The following is a 17,681-nucleotide window of genomic DNA, read 5'->3' as shown; positions in this document are numbered from 1 at the left end:
AGCGGCGGGCTGAGGCAGGGGCTCCCGGCAGAGCGCGGCGGGGGCTCTCGCTCTTGGGGGGGCACCCGTAAACCTGGCTGCGGTCCGGGTCTCGGCTGCCTGGGAACGGGTTGGACCGGCGGGCTGGGGCAGGAGGCGCCGTCCCGGGAGGGGCCGGGTGTGTGGCACTGCTCAATGCCCATCCCGGGAGGGGACGACGGGTGTGCGGCACTCCTGGGTGCCCGTCCCGGGAGGGGACGGGTGTGTGGCATCCTCCGTCCCGGCTCGGCGCTGGCCTGGCTGCGCCCTGGGGGTGAGATGGGGCTGGGGACCACACTCCGGCCTTGCACTGGGGGCTCACATCCCTCTGCGTCACTTCACCCCTGAATGACCACAGGCAGCTGAAACAGCTTTCTTCTTTAACAACAAAAAATGGTGCTGAGGGTTTTTTTTATCAGAAATACTTTTAATTGTGGATGTTCCATGCTATCATCAGAGGACTTTGAGAATGTTTTTTCTCCTCCCGCCCCCATTGGCGTTGGGAGGTTGCTCCCCATTCCGCTCTTGTGCCGATCAGCAATCCCAGCGCGACCGTCGGTCTCCAGGCTGCCTGGTGCTTGGGCTTCCTGCAATTTTGCATGTCACAGCAGCTCCAACAAAAGAAAGAGACGAATTAAGAGCATATTTCCAAGGCTCTAGAGATATTTCCGTTATGTGACTGCATTTCACTCTCTACAGATGGGTTCAGCTGTAGCTTCCCAGTGTTCCCGTGTCGTCTATATTTAGTTAGTGCTTAAATCAGCACAAAGGTGCCTTCTGTCATGCCTCCCACTCTGAAGAGACCTGATTGAGGTTGCAGGGTTGCACAGCTAGAAACGCTTTGGAGTGGGAGAGAGAGAGAGCAGCTGGCTGGGAAGCAGAGCTGCAGAGCAGATCTCACGTTCTGTGGCTGGCTCGAAATGGAGCTATTTTAAGCACTTTTGGGGAAAGGCAAGCTGGTGAGTATGGTCAGAGTGACCTGCCTGTGAGAAAAACCAGGGCAGTTGCCTGTCTCTGTGCTCCCCAGCACGGGCAGCTTTGCCCGCTTGTCGGTGGCATTGTTGCATCCCTTCTCCCGCCCGTGGCCAGGCCACACGTCTCCCCCAGCACCCCGGGCTGTGCTCGGCACAAACCACAGGCGCAGCGCCGTGGCTGTCAGCAGGCCTAGAGGCACGAATAGCTGCTGCCCGGGGCTGCAGAGCAGATGGGACGTACCCCGCCTGCAGCTTCCTGATTTTTGCGTGCTCTCTGCACTGAACCCACCCAGGAATGTCACAAACTACCGCGCTGGTAGAGGGCACGAAGGGCCACAAGTCCACCCGTGTTGACTCAATGAAAACATTCACAAAAGTGATAGTCTGAGGTTTAACCTTTCTCTTCTCTGCAGGCAGCTTTGCTAAAACGAGGTCACCAAAAAAGCCTCAGAAATCCCTTAAATGTTTTGATATTGTGGTGAAGCGGGCAGGTGTAATTGCTATACACAAGATGCTATTCTTACCGCAAAAGCCTTGTATTACACCAGCGACTATTTGACAGCAACCCAACAAATTGGTTTTGATTCTATACTCTAAATAATTTTCTAATGGGGATTATAAAAGAAAAGCAGGCTGTCATAGGCTGATCTTGATATATTTGGGAAATAAATGCACTATCAGCTTTGTAAAGCCATATGGTGGATTTATTCACAATCAGCAGTTCCTTTCAAATGCAAGTTCATGGCATTTAGTAATACATTTTCCAGTATACAGCTCAGCACTCTTTTTTTTCTTTTTCCTTTTCCAGCGTATGATTTGAGAGCGGTCAGCTGGCTGCGGTTCTAGGCCACCCCTTGTCTGGGCAACGCGTGTTCAGCAATATAATTAATCACTTACATTAGTGAGTTCTTACAAACTCCCATGTACTTCATCATCAGTTTTTCTCCCTGCACAGATTCATTTCCAGTGCTGCTGGCTGCTTTTTTTCCCTTTCTGTGCAGTGTGGAAGAGGTTTGTAGGGATATTGGTCACCTCGTAGAGCGGACACATAAAATAAACCCAGAATAAATCATTCAGTTCTTGCCTGTAAAAACACCTTTAACAGTCTCTCTTTTCTGCACTTGAGGTCACCTCTTGCTCGGGGACCAACGGGCTGCTGGCTCTGGGGCTGTGAAATCAGGAGGACCTTGGTGCTCCGGGGGCTTTAGGAGCCTGGTTTAAACACCTGCACTATCTACTGAAGAAGGATTTATTGCAGTGGGTATTCCTGGGGATTTCGTCCCTCAGTCTGGGCTGGATCAGATTGCAGACAGCTCTAAATCTGGGGATGTTTGTGTCACCTTCCCACCCTGGCAGCTGTCAGCGTGCGGATCCCTGGGACGGGAGCGGTGGCCGTGCCAGGATGGGCACAGTCCTCGCGTGGGCTGGGCAGGGTCTCACCGCGAGGAGGAAGAGTGTCCTCCAGACGTGGGAAGGAGCCGGCTGAGGAGCGTGTTGTTCAAAGAGAGATGTCCGTGTTCGTCCAGGCAGAGCTTGCCGTACAAATGGCCTCAAGTTGCACCAGGGGAGGTTTAGATTTGATATTAGGAAAAATTTCTACACCAAAAGGGTTATCAAGCATTGGAATAGGCTGCCCAGGGAAGTGGTAGAATCACCATCCCTGGAGGTGTTTAAAAGCCAGGCAGACGTGGTGCTGAGGGACATTGGGGTAGTGATGGTTTTTGTCAGTGTTAGGGTGATGGTTGGACTCGATGATCTTAAATGTCCCTTCCAACTTAGGCAATTCGATGATTCTGTACATTTTTCTTTCACCGGACGCTCCTTCTCAGAGCTGTGGGGTATCCGTGCACACACACATCCATGCAAATGGGCAGACTCACCTGTGCGGGCCCTGTCGATACAAGAGTGCATGCTGGTGTTATTTCTCTTTAATCCGGTTTCTTAGTAACCTGCCTGAAGTGGAAATTTCAGAGCAAAACCACTGCATTCAAAAGCAGGAGCTGATGAAAAGTCTTCCTTTTTATTTTTGCCTTGATTCTGCCTTTTAATTCAACCTTTCTCAACCGAAATGAAAGAGTAAGCAACTAGCTAGCAGATGGCAACAAACCCACCACACTAACCCATGAAGAAGAACCGTCAAGGTGCATTTTCTGACCTACCACCACATGGTTAGATGTTATTCTGTTGAAAGAGGCTAATTGACTTGGCTGTTTAACCTGATAGCGGTTTAGGCTTCGCTCCATCCGCACTGTTAATCTGAGGTTTTAGGCGACAGAATAATTGCAGAAGAAAACAAGTAATCCAATTGATTAAAAACAGGAGCAGCCTAAGAGCAAGAGGCAAAAGTGTTTGTCGCTTGGGGAGACAAGAGGCCGTTGTGTTCCCTGTGCCGTTCTTGTCCGTAGTGTCCCCGTGGGCACAGGCACCACTGCGGGCCATTGCTCCCCATGCCCGGGGCAGCCCCTGTCCCCAGGATGGGGCCCTGGGGATGCTCCCGGGGGGAGGGGGGTCCCGGCCCAGGGTGTCTGTGGGTGCCACAGGTTGCAGGGGAAGAGGGACAAGAGTCACCGAGAAATGCTCATTTTCAAGAGAGATGCAGGACGGTGGTGACGATTCCCGGTGTGCGAGCAGGTCCGGACCCGCGGGTGCCTGGTGCGGAACAAGGAGCGAGGCTTGGCCCTGCGCGGGACGGGGCAGGGGCTGCCCGCACCCACTGCCTGCCCCGAGGGTCCCCTACCCTCCCCGTCCTCCTCTCGCCGGGGAGGCACACGGCTCCCCATCCTCTTCTGGGGGTGCTGTATGCGAAACGTGAGCGCACACCACTGCACGGCAAACACATCGCCTGCAGAGGAGTCCATTTACGATCCCCCGCTGCTCGGGCTGCCCTCAAATCTTCATCTTCTGTTTGTGCTGACTTTGTAATTTTTCAAGGGTGGTTGTCCTTGAGAGGAAAGGCATTGCAGGTTTGCTGTGCTTGACATCACTCTCCATGTTGTCTAAACGTAAAAGCCATAAAATTCACACTGATGCAATTTCACATGTGCAAGACTGGGAAGACCATGGAGAATGTTTTTGATAGAATGTCATGGCCATATTTTTCTGACACAGATTATTTGAGGGCGGGAGTGAGGGGAACATTGCTGTTACACCCTTGACATTTTGTTCCCATAAATTTGGGTCTTGGGGAAAATGGAGCACTGCAACTTCTTTGCCATAATCTGTTGGCAGAAGCTATGTACGACGGTGTGTGGATAAAACAGACTCTGCAGTCAGCAGGGTTGTAACTGGCTCTCTCTGGTCGGATGTGGCACGTTGGAGTGGAAGGGCTGGGGGAGATGAAGCTAAGGGAGATGAAGCTGAGGAGATGATGTGGGAATTGCTCGGGAGGAGCCGGTGGAGACCGAGGGCTGCGGGTGCTGATGTCTGCGGCTCCTCTGGGGAGCACGTCGCTGACCCCGGGATGTCCTTCGGCAGCAGCAGGGGGGGTGTGTGGCTTCGGACTAGGTGGAGTGGGTTCTAATACATATGAACTCAGTATGATCATGTGAAATATACCTTTTTTTAATTAGCACAATTACTCGTTTTAAGTGAGTAATCGCAATGAGACTGCATACAAGTTGGCATCCGATTTTGCATATATATTGCATGAAGAATGGGGTGTTCAGCGTTTCATGCCTCAGTACCACGCCGAGTGTCCAGAGAACTGACGGATTGATGATGCTCATGCTAATGAATGAATTGCTCTCCATGCGCGAATGTTTCTTCCTTTAAATGTGCAGAAATCCTTCAAAAACATGACAAGAATGAAATCAGTTTTGTTTATTAAATTGGATTAAAGCAACTGGATTCCCATATGGACAGGCGCAATTGGATTTAATGCTAATTTGCATATTGTTACAGTCTCATCTTGGTGGGGATAGTTGTCTGTTTTAGGAAGTAATTTTTTTTTTAAAGGACAATAAAATCTTAATGATCACATCATCATGTTTCAATGTACACTTTTATACCTAGTGTAATACTGACCTCATTGCTTATATTGTTATTCTCTGTAATTGAGGAAAAGGCCTTGGCAAGGGCAGGAAGGTGTGTGAGCACGTGTTTGTGTTCCCTGTGGCCCGTGTGCTGGGCTGGGCTGCTGCTCCACTCGCGATTTGGTCGGGGCTATTAGATTTCCTTCCCTCAGGCATTTTATAATCTGTTTAACATAACACAGTCATTTGTCTTGTTTGCTGACTACTTAACAGATGGATTTGTGGTTTTCGTAATTACTATATGAACGTTAATAAGACGTGATATCTTTTATTAATTAACAGTTTTCCAGGTTTGTTTTTCCAAATGACATGAGGTAGATTATGTGTAAATATTAGTGACATACAAATATTAGTTTTACAATGTTAGCATTTTGAGAAGTTGTGCAAACTTTAAGGCTCCCCATGGTGTCTTTTTTTTCCCCTCCCCTAAGCTATACTTCATAATTATTCTCTGGTAGCACAACTGGTTTTGTTTTGTTAAAGGTTGATCTCTCCTTAGTGTAAGGAGAGCATAGACCTGAGCCGTTCTCTACATTTATCCTGCCTGTGTGGTGTTCTTCCATCCCATTTATATTCTTGTGTGACACTCACATCCCATCCTTCCTCCTGGAGATTTCCAAAAGTGGAAATCAGTGTAAATGAGGGCAAAAACTGCGTCCACAGGAGAGAAAACTTCTCCCCCCACTGGGATGCAGCCGCTCGGGGAGCTATTATTGTGCCAGGGCTGAAGAGAAGAATGGAACAACGCGCTCTTGTCCTGGGAAACAGCAGGCGGCTGGCAGTGCAGGACAGGGCACCGCAGGGTTCACGGTCACCGGTGACACCTCGGTCACCCGTGATGGGACTCCAAAAATGGGGTGGTTATTTTTGTTTTTGATGGAGAAGCTGCTTCTGTTTCCCAGGCGGGGAAGAGCCGGGTGCCGGGGCTGGCACAGGGATGGGGACCCCGCCAGTGCCGGCACTGCCTTCCCCGGCTGCCGTTTGTGTCGGGGCACCTGGGGCTCCTGTGGAAGAGGAGGAGGCTTCATCCCAGGAGCAATTGGGCGGATCTGAATGCTGAATTTCAGGCGTTGATGGAGAATGGATGAAGTGGGAGTGCCGTGGAGAGAAGGGCTGTACCGAGGGGAGTGCCGCCACGGGGCTGGAGCTGCAGACGCTCCCTGTTTTGTGGCTCTGAGTCATGGAGAAGAAGCATCACCGATGGAATGTAGAACCATGGGCACATAAGAAATGTTGAACAGAAAAAGAATAACAGTCTCTGGCCCTCCATTAACCCTTAGGTGCTTTGAAGTCGAACATGATTTAAGCTGAAAGGTTGCTTTTTAAAGGGCTTCATTTTATAGGATGATATAGTATAACATACCATCTCACCGTGTCATATAATGACGGTACGCAAACACCGTCCCTGCGGCTGCTCCACCGTGCCCGTGGGAAGGGTGGCTGTGCCATACCAATGAGGCAGGGGAATCGGAGCGTTTTGTGGTGACTTCTTGTGATTTTTCCCACACCAAAATAGTTTAGTGCTTAAAATACGTTCTATGTTAACCAAAGCGTGCATGAAGCTGCGCTGGCTTTCCAGCACTCGGCTGAATTTCAGACTTAGTTTATCAAATGCGTTGCCAACAGACTGCATCCTTCTGCCAAGGCAGCTGGGGGAGAATCACAGTTATCAGCGGTCAGGCTCTTCGCCTGCATTGGTGTCGCCTTGTGAAGTATCACTAAAAATTTACAGACTCCTATGGATGTTGAAGCAGTTGGCAAATAGATCACTACTTACAGGCTCTCTTGGTTGTCCAGCTTTCAGTATTGCAGCCAACAGCTGCTTTATTTTGCCTTACTCAGTTTTGTGTTATCCACCAGCCTGGTTTTGAGACCCCATCCATCCTTCTGACGGTTGCGAAACTCCAACTAATCCTGATACAGGTCAAGATTGCTCCTCTGACAGACATGCTGTTTCCTTTTCTTTGGGGAATTAATCCTGTCTGACTGATTAGCCTTTGTGCTTTCCATTTTACAAGGATGGCCAAGCTGCATCTGGGTGTTCTCCTCTCTTCTGCTGCTGGATGACATTTCAGGAAAGCAGAATGATTTTTATAAAGTAATAATCCCAGCACCAAGTTCACAATGCTGTAAAACGTACTGTGCTTGTGTTACAAGATGTGTGCAGCCCTAGTTAAATTTATACCATGATTTCATTACTTTTTGATGTAGTCCATGTTCAAATTAAATGAAGGCAGTGGAGTAATTGCCGTTTAGGATATACAATTCAAAATGACCTAGATGTGGCGGTTTCTCATGTTGGCCTACATCCTTTCAAATAAAATCCACCATTAAGGCCATACAAGATTTTGCATGTTTAATGCTAATTTAACAGAAAGAAATGCTAAATAGTAATTCTCACAAAAGATATCTTGTCCCAGGATAGGTGGGGAAGCGTCTGAGTGCTCAGTATAAATACATGACATGACAAACTTAGTTTTTTTCTGCACTCAAGCTGATCCCGGTTTCTCCTTTTGTTTCTTCTTCTGATCATGCAGCTGATGGATAATCAGTTTACAGACTATTGGTCATTTGATAGCTTTCCAGGTTTTTTGGTTCTGTTTTTTTTTTTTTATTATTATTATTAATATTGTGGTTTGTGATTGTCATCTCTGCTCTGTGGAATTGTTATTTGTCTCTGGCTTGACGACTGAAATTTTTTAAGCAGGAGAGTGATGAATGAGAAGCAGTTTTTGGAAGCCGGTTGACGCACGCATCCGCGCCAGCGCTGCCAGTCCCTCTGCACGGGACATTCCGTGAGCAGCGGACGAGAAGGGGTCACACGGCTGAGGCGTGCGGTCGGTTGAAGATGAGCAGATGACCTTCAGTATAATTTTGCAATATCTGTTCCACTCAAATGCACACACGAGCTCACATCTTCCCCTCCTATATGGTCATCTAACCTAATATAAAACATTTTGGGAGCTGTATCTCTGTACGAAACAGTGGAATTAACATGGTGATTTTCTTCACCAACTGAAAATAAATCAACAGGGAAATACAAGAAACAAAATATTGCCTTTATTTTTCCATTCTGTGCTCGCTAGGTTTAGTTATTCAGCCTTAGACTTCCTATAATGGTTATCTCCTGAACAATATGCAGCATCATCTTGCATCCTCTTTATCCCTCGTATCACATTTCACCACAGCAGACTGTAAGCACTTTGGGGCAAGGAGACAGTATTTATGTATTCCACGGTGCCGCGTACATGGGCTAGGTGCTCTATCTATAGTGCCCCAAGTCCCCAGGGGACCTTCGGCGCTGGTGTCCCATGATGGTGCTTCACACCTGGATTCCCAACCAGTGCCAGTCAGGTTTTGGCTTTCCCGTTGTGTGCGGTGGGGTTTGTTCCTCCAGTTAAAAACCAAACCCAAGGCACCAAACAAAACCCCAACACCGACAGACGACCTCATTTGCAGCACTGCTCAGAGTGGCTGTTTTCAAGCAAAAACTTACTCCTTAGCATAGACTGTGCTGAACTGGCTCAGATGCACTGATGCTGTAACATGTGGCCTTAATCTGCAGAAACGGCAAATCCTATTTACTCTGTAAGTATTTAAGCTAATTATATCTCTGATGTGAAGAACATGTGACAAACCGTTCAGACTGTATCCTTTAAAGGACATTGAAGTCTCGGACCCTCATGAAATATTCTGTGCCTCGTTACATGTTTGGGGTGTCGTATGTGTTCTGCGGTGTATTTAGCAATAATATAATTCAGTAATGATATAGAGAAAGTGAGTATGTTACGGCTAGACTGTCCACAGAGTAAAGGAAGGAAAGCCCCCACCAGCCCCCCTGGGAAGGATGATGGTGCCTGTGTGCCACCCAGCAGCTGGGGCAGCAGCGGGTCAGTAGCCGCGGCGCGGGGGCCGCCGGCCACACTGGGCTTGGGGCACGTTGCTGCCTCTGTGGTGCCCACGAGTCCCACGGGAGCCCCGAGAAGCCACAGCGCTGGTGATGGGGTTACTGCTGTGCTCAGCGGCATCGCTGCTCTCGGGAGAACGCAGGGCGATGGACTGCAGAAAAATAAGTCATCTTGCTGAGGAGCAGCCAGTAGATAGTCCAGGTCTACTGCTTAGGAGACACAGAAGTCAGACTCTTCTAATTGCAGTGCAGTCCATGGTTATTTCTCCCTGATTTGTCACGTCGCCTTTGCAATCCCCAAGATCATATATGTAAGAAAATAATACAAGTTCTGCTTGTATTATTATGCTTGTATTATTTTCTTATATGTAAGAGACTAATACAAGTTCTGCTATATATAAAAGTACCAGTAAACAGTTTATCCAAAGTACATGATGAGATAATACAAAAGAAATACCTGAAAACACGGTTGAGAAAAGTTATTTCTCATCTGATATCTATATATCACAATCTGAACTTGTGGGAAGAGTTCCTAGTGATTATTAGCCCTGATAATTGCAATGGTTGTCAGTTATCACTGCTCTCAGAAGAGCAGAGAACAAATTGTGAAACCTAGATGATTTAGCACAACAATGTTTCTCCTTCCAAATGTTAGAAGAAGATGCTGAGGTTTGATGACATGGAGGTGCCGGGCCTCGTTGGGCGCGTCAAGAGCTCTGGGCTGCCACGACCTTTCCGTACTCCAGGAGCAGCACGTGCACAGGCACACTTACACGGGCAAAATCTGACACTACCTGAGCAAAACCTGTGTCGTTTTGCACTGAAAAAAGGTGTCCCACTCGCTCAGTTGCAGCTATTTGGGTATGTACTCAGGGAGAGCAAGGTTTTGTCTCAAGAAAACGGGCGAGAAGCACTGGCAATGGGCACTGGATGGGGCTGCTCAAAAAAAGGGCAAAAGCAGTAAATAGGCAAAGGGAGATGGTTTTCAGACCCTGGCATAAAATGCTTAGTTGGGAAAGAGTCAAAATGAAGCGAGGCCTGCCAAAATGCCCCAGAAGCTGGTCAGTCTAATTGCAGATACGAGAGAAAGCGCTTGGGGAGCAGCGATTCCCTGAGCTGGGCGGGTGCGTGGCAGTGCTTGTTACTGGTGTGCTGTTAATTATGTACAGCTTGTACCAGTACCAGTACCAGCGCGTAGCGGGGGTGAAGGCCAAGTAGATCAATTTATCATACGACCTTTGGGAGGCAGAAATCTTCGCCTACTTTGCATTCGATGAACTGATTCTTCCCTTTTCTGCCCTGAGGTCCTGACCCTTGTTCTCTGTTGCTCGTGAAGGAGGGGGCTGCAGCTCGCCCTCGGCGTCTGACCTGACTGCACAGTTTTCTTGATCTGGGTTTAATCCAGTAAATAATCAGTCTTCCTGAAGTCATGCTAATTAAGGTTTGTGTGATTGGGACTTTATCCTGCATATGGGTTACAGCTTCCCCAGCTTTCTTATGTGACTTATACTTGAAAACATGAGAAACAAGCTGACTTAGTTTACTGAAATCACAGTCGACATTCTGGTGGGCTCTGTGGGAGACACAAGGGCACGGTTCCAGAGCACGAGCTGGGGGGTGCGTGGAGGCTCAGTGAGCCCGCTGACGTGTGGTGGCATTCGCAGACGTTCTCCAGTGACCGAGCAGGAGCCCAGCCCTCTGCTGGTGAGGAGGGTGGCCCCATAGGAGGATGTTCCCCCGGGACATCCCCCGGAACATCCCTGGGAGGATGTTCATCTGGAGCACATTCCCCCACACTGCGTGTCCCTCGATGGCTGGATGGGAATGGTCTTTGTTGGCCAGTGCAAGCCGGTGCCCTTCCTAGGGCGGTAAGCAAGCAGCCTCGGTCTCTCTGGGCACTCAGCTACTCCTGAGGGCTCAGTGAGGCCCAGGGGCTCAGGGCCATGTCTGAAGGTAGCAGCACATGCACTCCCTTCTTCCCAGCACACCGCTGGGCGATGAGCGCTGCCAGTCCTGTGCTGGACACCGGGCAGACCCAGGTTTGCTCCTTGGGGGAAGCCTGGCTTGCGGCTCAGCTCTGGGCGGAGGAGCGAGCCACCGCTCCCAGAGCCCTGGTGTCAGCAGGAGCCTGAGTCCGCGATGTCTGCTGTGCTCGCTCGGAGGTGCTGCTCCCTGTGGCAGCGGCCGGGGGGTCCCACCAGCCGTGGCTGTCCCAGGGACACCCCACCTGCGGCGTGGGGTGTGTTCAGCACAGGGGATCACAGGACGCTCTGGGCTCCTGCTGTGCGGCTCTTCCAGCATGTGCAGCACAGGATCTCTGCCCTGCGACAGCCCCTTCTGGGTCATCCCTTACATACGTGCCAGCCAGCCACCCACCCCATCAGCTGGGCACCAATTACATGTGGGATGATAGCAGTGTAATTGCCCCATTTTTGCTGCTTAATTAGCTTCTCAGATTTGAAGTGCTCTGTGTACTGGAATCTGTGAGCCGAAGGACTCGGAGCACATTTATTAATGCATTGGGAACTGGACATGATGCGAGAAATTGTACAAGAGCTTTAAGTGCTCTCCTTCTCAGAATATTAATTTTATGACATGACCTTCACCCAGGTCAAAAATTAGGTGCCGAGTGTGGTGTGAGCAGCAGAGCGGTGTCAGGCCGGCGTGGGTAACGTCCTGCGCAGAGCTGTGCGCCCGGTGAAGGCACCTTCTCATGCACTGAGTTGTGCAGACCACGTTAGTGCAGATAGCGGTGGCCACCCGTTGTGTGGTGTCCTCGGTTTGGTAAGTCTGCCAGCACTCCTCGGGAGAAAATTCCCTTCGCACTTAAGGAAAGGGCAATGTGGAGTCGGCTGTGTTTTCAGAGTGACAGTGGCCTTTCAAAGGCCGATTCTGGTCGAAGGGATTGCATCACTTCATGAAGTAATGATTGGCGCAATGAATGTCATGAATTCTAATTAATTTACATATGCATTTAAGTGCACTGTCAAGAAAGATGTTATTTCACTTTCAAGCATACACAATTAGATATTTATTCCCACTGCAATCTCTGGGCACAGTTAGTGCCTTTCCCAGCACCTCTGCTCCCAGCACCTGCCGGCTTCTTCGGGGACCTGCGACGCTCCAAAGCAAACCTGGTGCTCCCCAGGAGCGGTGCGGGGAAATGGCCCATCCCACTGTATCCTCGGACAGGCCCGTTTCCATGAACCACAGGCCACAGCATGTGGGGAACCTGCTCAGCAGCCCTGTCTCCAAATAGCCATCTCCCTCCCCGTGCCAGAGCGGGCGAAGGTGCTGCAGGGTGGGAGCTTGTCCTGCTCTCGGGGAGCGTTCCTTGTCCCACCCTGGAGCAGAAGCACGTTCCATGGCCGGGGCAAAACGGAGGGACTGTGGGACGCTGCTGCCAGCCCTGTCCCCTGCACACGCTGTCACCAGAGCTTCTCCGCACAGGACCTCCTGGCACTGTCCCCCAAGTCACCGCCTCAGTGGTGGCTCTGTCCTGGTGATCTGGTAATCAATAGAAATAATTCTTAGAAATTTAAAAGAATTCTGTTACCTAATAATATATTTAACAGTTAAAAAAATGAGGCTAGCATTCTAACCCAGACCAGTAATTAGGAAAACAGATTTAGTGCTCATGGATGTGAAGGTAAAATAAATGAGGTGAAGGAAGTTTTGTGCTGAGTGTGGAATCGAAGGTTTGATTCAGTTACTCTTAACACACTGCTTAGGTCCCACGGAAACCTGTGCCCGGGAGTTCTTAAACCTATTCTAATTGAAGCAGAAATCAGCGGAGTGGAAAGTGTCCTGGCTCTTCAAGAGATGTCAGAGTATATAACGTGGTGGACACCTGGGGGTTTGGAAACCAGTGACAGCTACAAGCTGACCTTTGGCGAATTTAATCTGCAAATGGATGCCTGCTTAGGACAGCTAATGCTTTTAGTTATTCTAAAAGCTCGTTGCTGGATTTTAGAAAGCTGAGAATAAATGGATTTCATGATGCAGCTCCTATGCACATTGCATAACAAACAGGTGACTTGTGGATGTATTTAAATGATACGGTGTATTGAAAAACTTTGCAGGACTTATGAATATATAATTATAATTCGTGCACAATGGAGAGAATAATTTTTCTAGTTAATAAAGGAGAAAGGACTTGGCACTTGTTAAAATGGAAATACACTGAAGACAGAGCCTGCGGAAAAGAAACGGAAGGAGGTTGATGGTCTGTGTTTATGTTTCTTAAATAATACTCACAAGCATTGCAAGGGCTTGTTATTCAGCTGGGCATAGCCTTTGGACTGAGGCTTGCCATCTGAGACCTGAACGGAGGATGCGATATGGTAATGTTTGCTTATTAAAAATCTTTATTTTTCTTTCTGGAGCTGGGATTGTCACCTGTCGTACAGGGCGTACAACAGTGCACGCCTGCAGGCAAGTGCACATGGCAGCAGAGGTAATCTGATTCCCGGGTGCAGTGTTTGGGGTTGGTTTTCACCTTTCTTTCCCTTCTCTCTTCTCCTGCGGGAGGTCCATACCTTCCCTTTGGAGACAGGAGACACAAGCATCACGGTGTCAGTTGGGTTGCCCGGAGCCAGCAGCAGTTCCGAGTCCTGCTGTGCCATGTTCGGGTCCCGGCCACCACACCGCAGCGTGGGCAAGGGCCTACCAGCAGCACGAAAGTTATTTTTAAAGCATGGTGTTGCTGCTGTGACTCTTTCTGGCCTGCAAGAGAGCTCTGGTAAATACATCTCTGCACTTTGCCATGAAACTATGGGACTGTCTTGTGCCTTGTCACAGTGAGTGAATTCAGACGAACCTGTGGATCTTGCCTGCTGCAACTGAGAGCAGCGTCAGCCACAAGTACCGTGTGTTTGCTTAACTTAAACCTGTGCCTGGTGATTATAGGAAGGAACTCACATTCCAGAATAATTCAGTGAAGGCTCTGGGCATGGAGACTTCAGGCTCATGCCTGGTTGATGAATGCTTCTGGCTTGTCACGTCAGTAATCCCCGTATTAATGAATGGCCTGTGATGTGATGTGGTTGACTGACAAATCCTTGAAGTTATCTATGCCTGTGAGTCAGTGCCAGAGTTCTCCAAGGTGCAGCTTTACAATGCCTTATATCAACCTCCATGTGACAGCGTGTCAGAGCGTCCCGGGGAGGCAGGGGGCTCAGAGCCTGGCGATTCGCCTTGCCTCACAAGGTCACGACACGGGGCAGAGCGAGCTTTCCCTCCCTCTCGCCTCTCACCTGAGAGGATCCACAGGCTCCTCCAGAAGGCGTGCGGTGGTGCAGCGGCACTGCGGTGACATGGAGCACCCTGCCCAGGAGACGTGCATACTGGATGTACTGGAGCCCTGGAGCCTTCTCGCTCAGGGATGCTGTCTCCTGCGCTTCCCCTGAAAATGGATCCCGGTGCGATCTCACCAGAATAATAACATAGGCTGTAAAATCTTGCACCTTCCCAATGAGATTTTAATTCTGTTACTACAGGTAGGAGAGGAAATTGACCTGCAGCACACTGTATTTACAACATTTTCCAGCACCTTTGTCCATTCCTCTGCATCCCTTATTTCCCCTCTGGTCCCAGTAACAGTAACGCTCCTGGTTGACGTGGCACTTGGCTGTCAAGACGGCTCCTGTGCCTGTGTGCCCTGTGGCCGCCCAGGGCGCACATCGCTGCCTGGATGGGGACATCTGGTGTCCTGACACTGTGGTAGGGCTTTACCCCCAACTTCAGGAGCAAGAGCTCATGAGTTCCTTCCCTGTGTCTGCCAGTGGCTCAGTCAGTGCCAAGGCTTATTTTTTCCTGGACTACATCAAGACACAAAACCCTTCCAAAGAGCAACTGTTTCCCTTTGGCCTGCACCAGATGACACATCCAGAATACAGCCTGTCCTTTCAGAGATGAAAAGGGGAGCCCTCCCTTCCCTGTGCTCGTGCTCTTCCCTGGACGTCAGTGACCTTCACAGCTATAACCACGGAGCATCCCCACCCCCTTCCACAGCCGAGACGGGGCGAGCCTGGGTGAGGCACCCATGGGCACACATCTCCTCATCACTGCGGCCATGGCCACCCTCATGGCCCTTGCGGCATCCCCTGTCCCACGATGGTGTTGACATGCTGTGTCTTTTTTCTGCCAAAAAAGGGCTTGCTGTCAGACCCTGGCTATGTTCTTGTGTTTGGGAAGGGCAGGTCAGGGAGCAGCACCGCCTCAGGCCGGAGCTTCCCCGGGGGCAGGTGCGACCCCGGGCAGGAGCATCCCCCGGGCAGGGGCAGCGCCGCGCTCCGCCCGCCCGGGACGCGCCGTGCCCGACGGGGCGGGCGGAGCTCGGTGGCGGCGCCGGGCCGATCCGCGCCGCGCAGATCCGATCCGAGCCGTGCCGTGCCTTGCCGTTCCGTTCCGTGCCGTATGGGAGGAGCCAGCGGGCTCCGCCGCCCCTGCGCCCCCCCACCGCCGCCGCATTTCGCGGCCGGCCGCCGCGGAGCAGGGCGCGGGGGGGGATGATGGATCCGCGGCTGCGGCTGCTGACGCCCCGCGCCTGCCAGCCCGCCGTCAATGGAGGAGGACGTTGAGACCCGCAAGATCAGCAGCAGTTTCCTGCGAGACCACAGCTATGCCACGGAAGGTGAGCGCCCGCCGCGGGGGCGGCGGCGGCCCCTGCCCGCCCGCAGCAGGTGGGGGCCGCCCCGCAGCCACCCCCGGCCCCCGCCCGCACCTTCCCCCGCGGCCCGGCCGCGCTGGCGGGGCCGCCGCCGGAGCCGGGGCTGGGCTCCGCTCCCCGCCGGCCGGGCCGGCCGGGCAGCCCCGCGGCGGCGGGGCCGGGGGCGGCGCCGGGGGGTCCCGAAGGGTCGGCGCGGGCTGCGCCGTGCGGCTGAGCCGCTCCGGTGACTCAGCAACGCCGGACCCGCCGGGTCCCCGCCGTCCTCCCGCCGCCCCGGGCTCCCCCCGGCCGGGCTTGCGGGGTCCGGCCCCCCACACGCCGCAGCCGCCGCGCTGGGCCGGGCCGGTCCCTCGGCGGGCGCGGGGGGCGCCTCGGTGCCCGGCTTCTCGCTGCCGCGGCCGCTGCCGAGCCGGAGAGCCGGGACCCGCCCGCAGCCCGGCCCCCGCGGAGCCCCGCTCCTCCCGCCCGGGGAGCCGGGGCGGGTCGGGGCCGAGCCCTCAGCCCCGCCGGGACCCTCCGGGACCCTCGGGCTGCTCCGCCGCGGGGGCGGCCGGCGGGAACCGGGGGAGCCCAGCCCCGTCCCCCGCCGGAGCGGGCGATGGCTGCGGGGATCCGCGGGAACCGGGGGGATGCGGCGGCCGCGGTGGGAAAATGTGCTTCGTTAGTGCGTGGCTGCATCAGTGGCTTCTGCAGGTAGCCAGGGAGTGTGGCTGCGTTGCCGAGGTTAGGAAATACGGTAAATGCTAGTGCAGTGCTTGTTACAGAAATTAAATAGTTGTCTCAGGGCTATTTTTCATACAAGCCTCTGCAGGAAGAAATACGTATTGTGGCTTGTGTGTTGCAGAGGCGAGGAGATGCCAGAGCTGTTAGACATGCAGAATGTCATAGCCCCGGCTGAGCTTGTGGGCGCGTTTGACCGCGGCTCCCCGTAGTGTCTTGGGGAGCAGAGGAGCCGGCGTGGCCATGTTCGGCTCGGGAAGGTGAGCTGCGACTGCACATGACGCTGCAGCTGCCACAAAGAGGCAGGCGCTGCCAGCCTAGGTGGGATGGAGGGACGGGGACAGTGCGGCTGCCTCCCCTCTCCTTCCGCAGATGAAGAGCTCTTGACTTCGCACCAGCTCCATCACAACCTCCCATTGCTCCCTTACCTCTGGAGGATACTGCAGCTGCTGTAAAACAAAACCAAATCCCCCCCATTCCTCCAAGTGGCACTGACCCCTCGCGTAAAACTTCAAAAACCAGACTGCACACCAGAGAGTCTGAAGATGCTCATTAATAGCTTAATTAGTAGCTGAAGAGGCTTCCCCTTACTGTTTCGTTCTCTTAAGGCTCTAGAGGAAGCAGCATAGGACCAGACCTTGGGAATTCTATGACTCCAGCACATGGCTAAAGGAGGGTTTGTCTGGCAAGCGCAATACAGTAATGGAAAGCTTTGGATACCTGGTGGGCAAAGAAAATGATCATACGCGTCAAGTTCACGTTGCTCATGTGTAGCTGAAACGTAAGTGGTCAGCATCGACAGACCCCAGAGGCAGGGGAGGTGACACCCCGGCACATCCCTGGCTCCACTGCTCTCTCCAGCATCTCTCACACTGTGGGGCTGGGTGGCAGGGGGACACGGGAGGCCACGCTGGCCTCCTTGCAGACTGTTTGCCAGCACAAGGGTGGAGGGATGTTTCTGGTGTGAGGTGCTTCCCAGAGGCTGGTGCGGCCAGGGTGGGGCTGAGCTCCCAAATTCCCAGCCGCTTGGCTCGTATCGCCTCGTGCTGTGGTCCATAGAAGGATCAATTTCCTGTTGCTGCATTATAAAGGCCGCAGCAGCCGCCAGCAAATAAAAAATGTGAAGGTAGCTACCCTAACGTGACCTGTTGAGAACCTGGTTTTCCTGGTCGGGAAGGATGGAGGGTTGAGATGAGCCTGCAGTGATTTCAGCAGGGGGTCTGGGGTTTTTCCAGCCCGAGATTTCAGTGATAAGATCCAGTCCATCTGTGGTGAATTTCCCCAAGCTGCAAGGTGGCTTTTTCAGAAGAGCCTTGTGGTTTGTACTAGAAAACTGTAGCCAACCCCTGCATAGAAATGAG

The 17,681-nt window shown here is 52.1% G+C and overlaps 1 protein-coding gene across 3 annotated transcripts in view; it reads left to right on the top strand.

The window, feature by feature from the left end:
- The window catches only part of PPP2R2B (protein phosphatase 2 regulatory subunit Bbeta), a 98,133-nt gene that overhangs the window by 13,287 nt on the left and 67,165 nt on the right, over positions 1-17,681 (top strand). The window contains exon 1 of one of the 3 annotated variants that reach the window (XM_054217852.1): positions 15,416-15,564. The exons of the other annotated variants lie outside the window; for them this stretch is intronic. Coding sequence (XP_054073827.1) covers positions 15,495-15,564 — 70 coding nt within the window. The 5' untranslated portion in view covers positions 15,416-15,494. Of the gene's footprint in view, positions 1-15,415; positions 15,565-17,681 lie in introns of those variants that run through there. 3 annotated transcript variants of the gene reach the window in all.

This window comes from Rissa tridactyla, chromosome 11 (assembly GCF_028500815.1).
Source record: "Rissa tridactyla isolate bRisTri1 chromosome 11, bRisTri1.patW.cur.20221130, whole genome shotgun sequence".
Taxonomy (NCBI): domain Eukaryota; kingdom Metazoa; phylum Chordata; class Aves; order Charadriiformes; family Laridae; genus Rissa; species Rissa tridactyla.
This window is presented reverse-complemented; position numbering and strand designations above follow the sequence as displayed.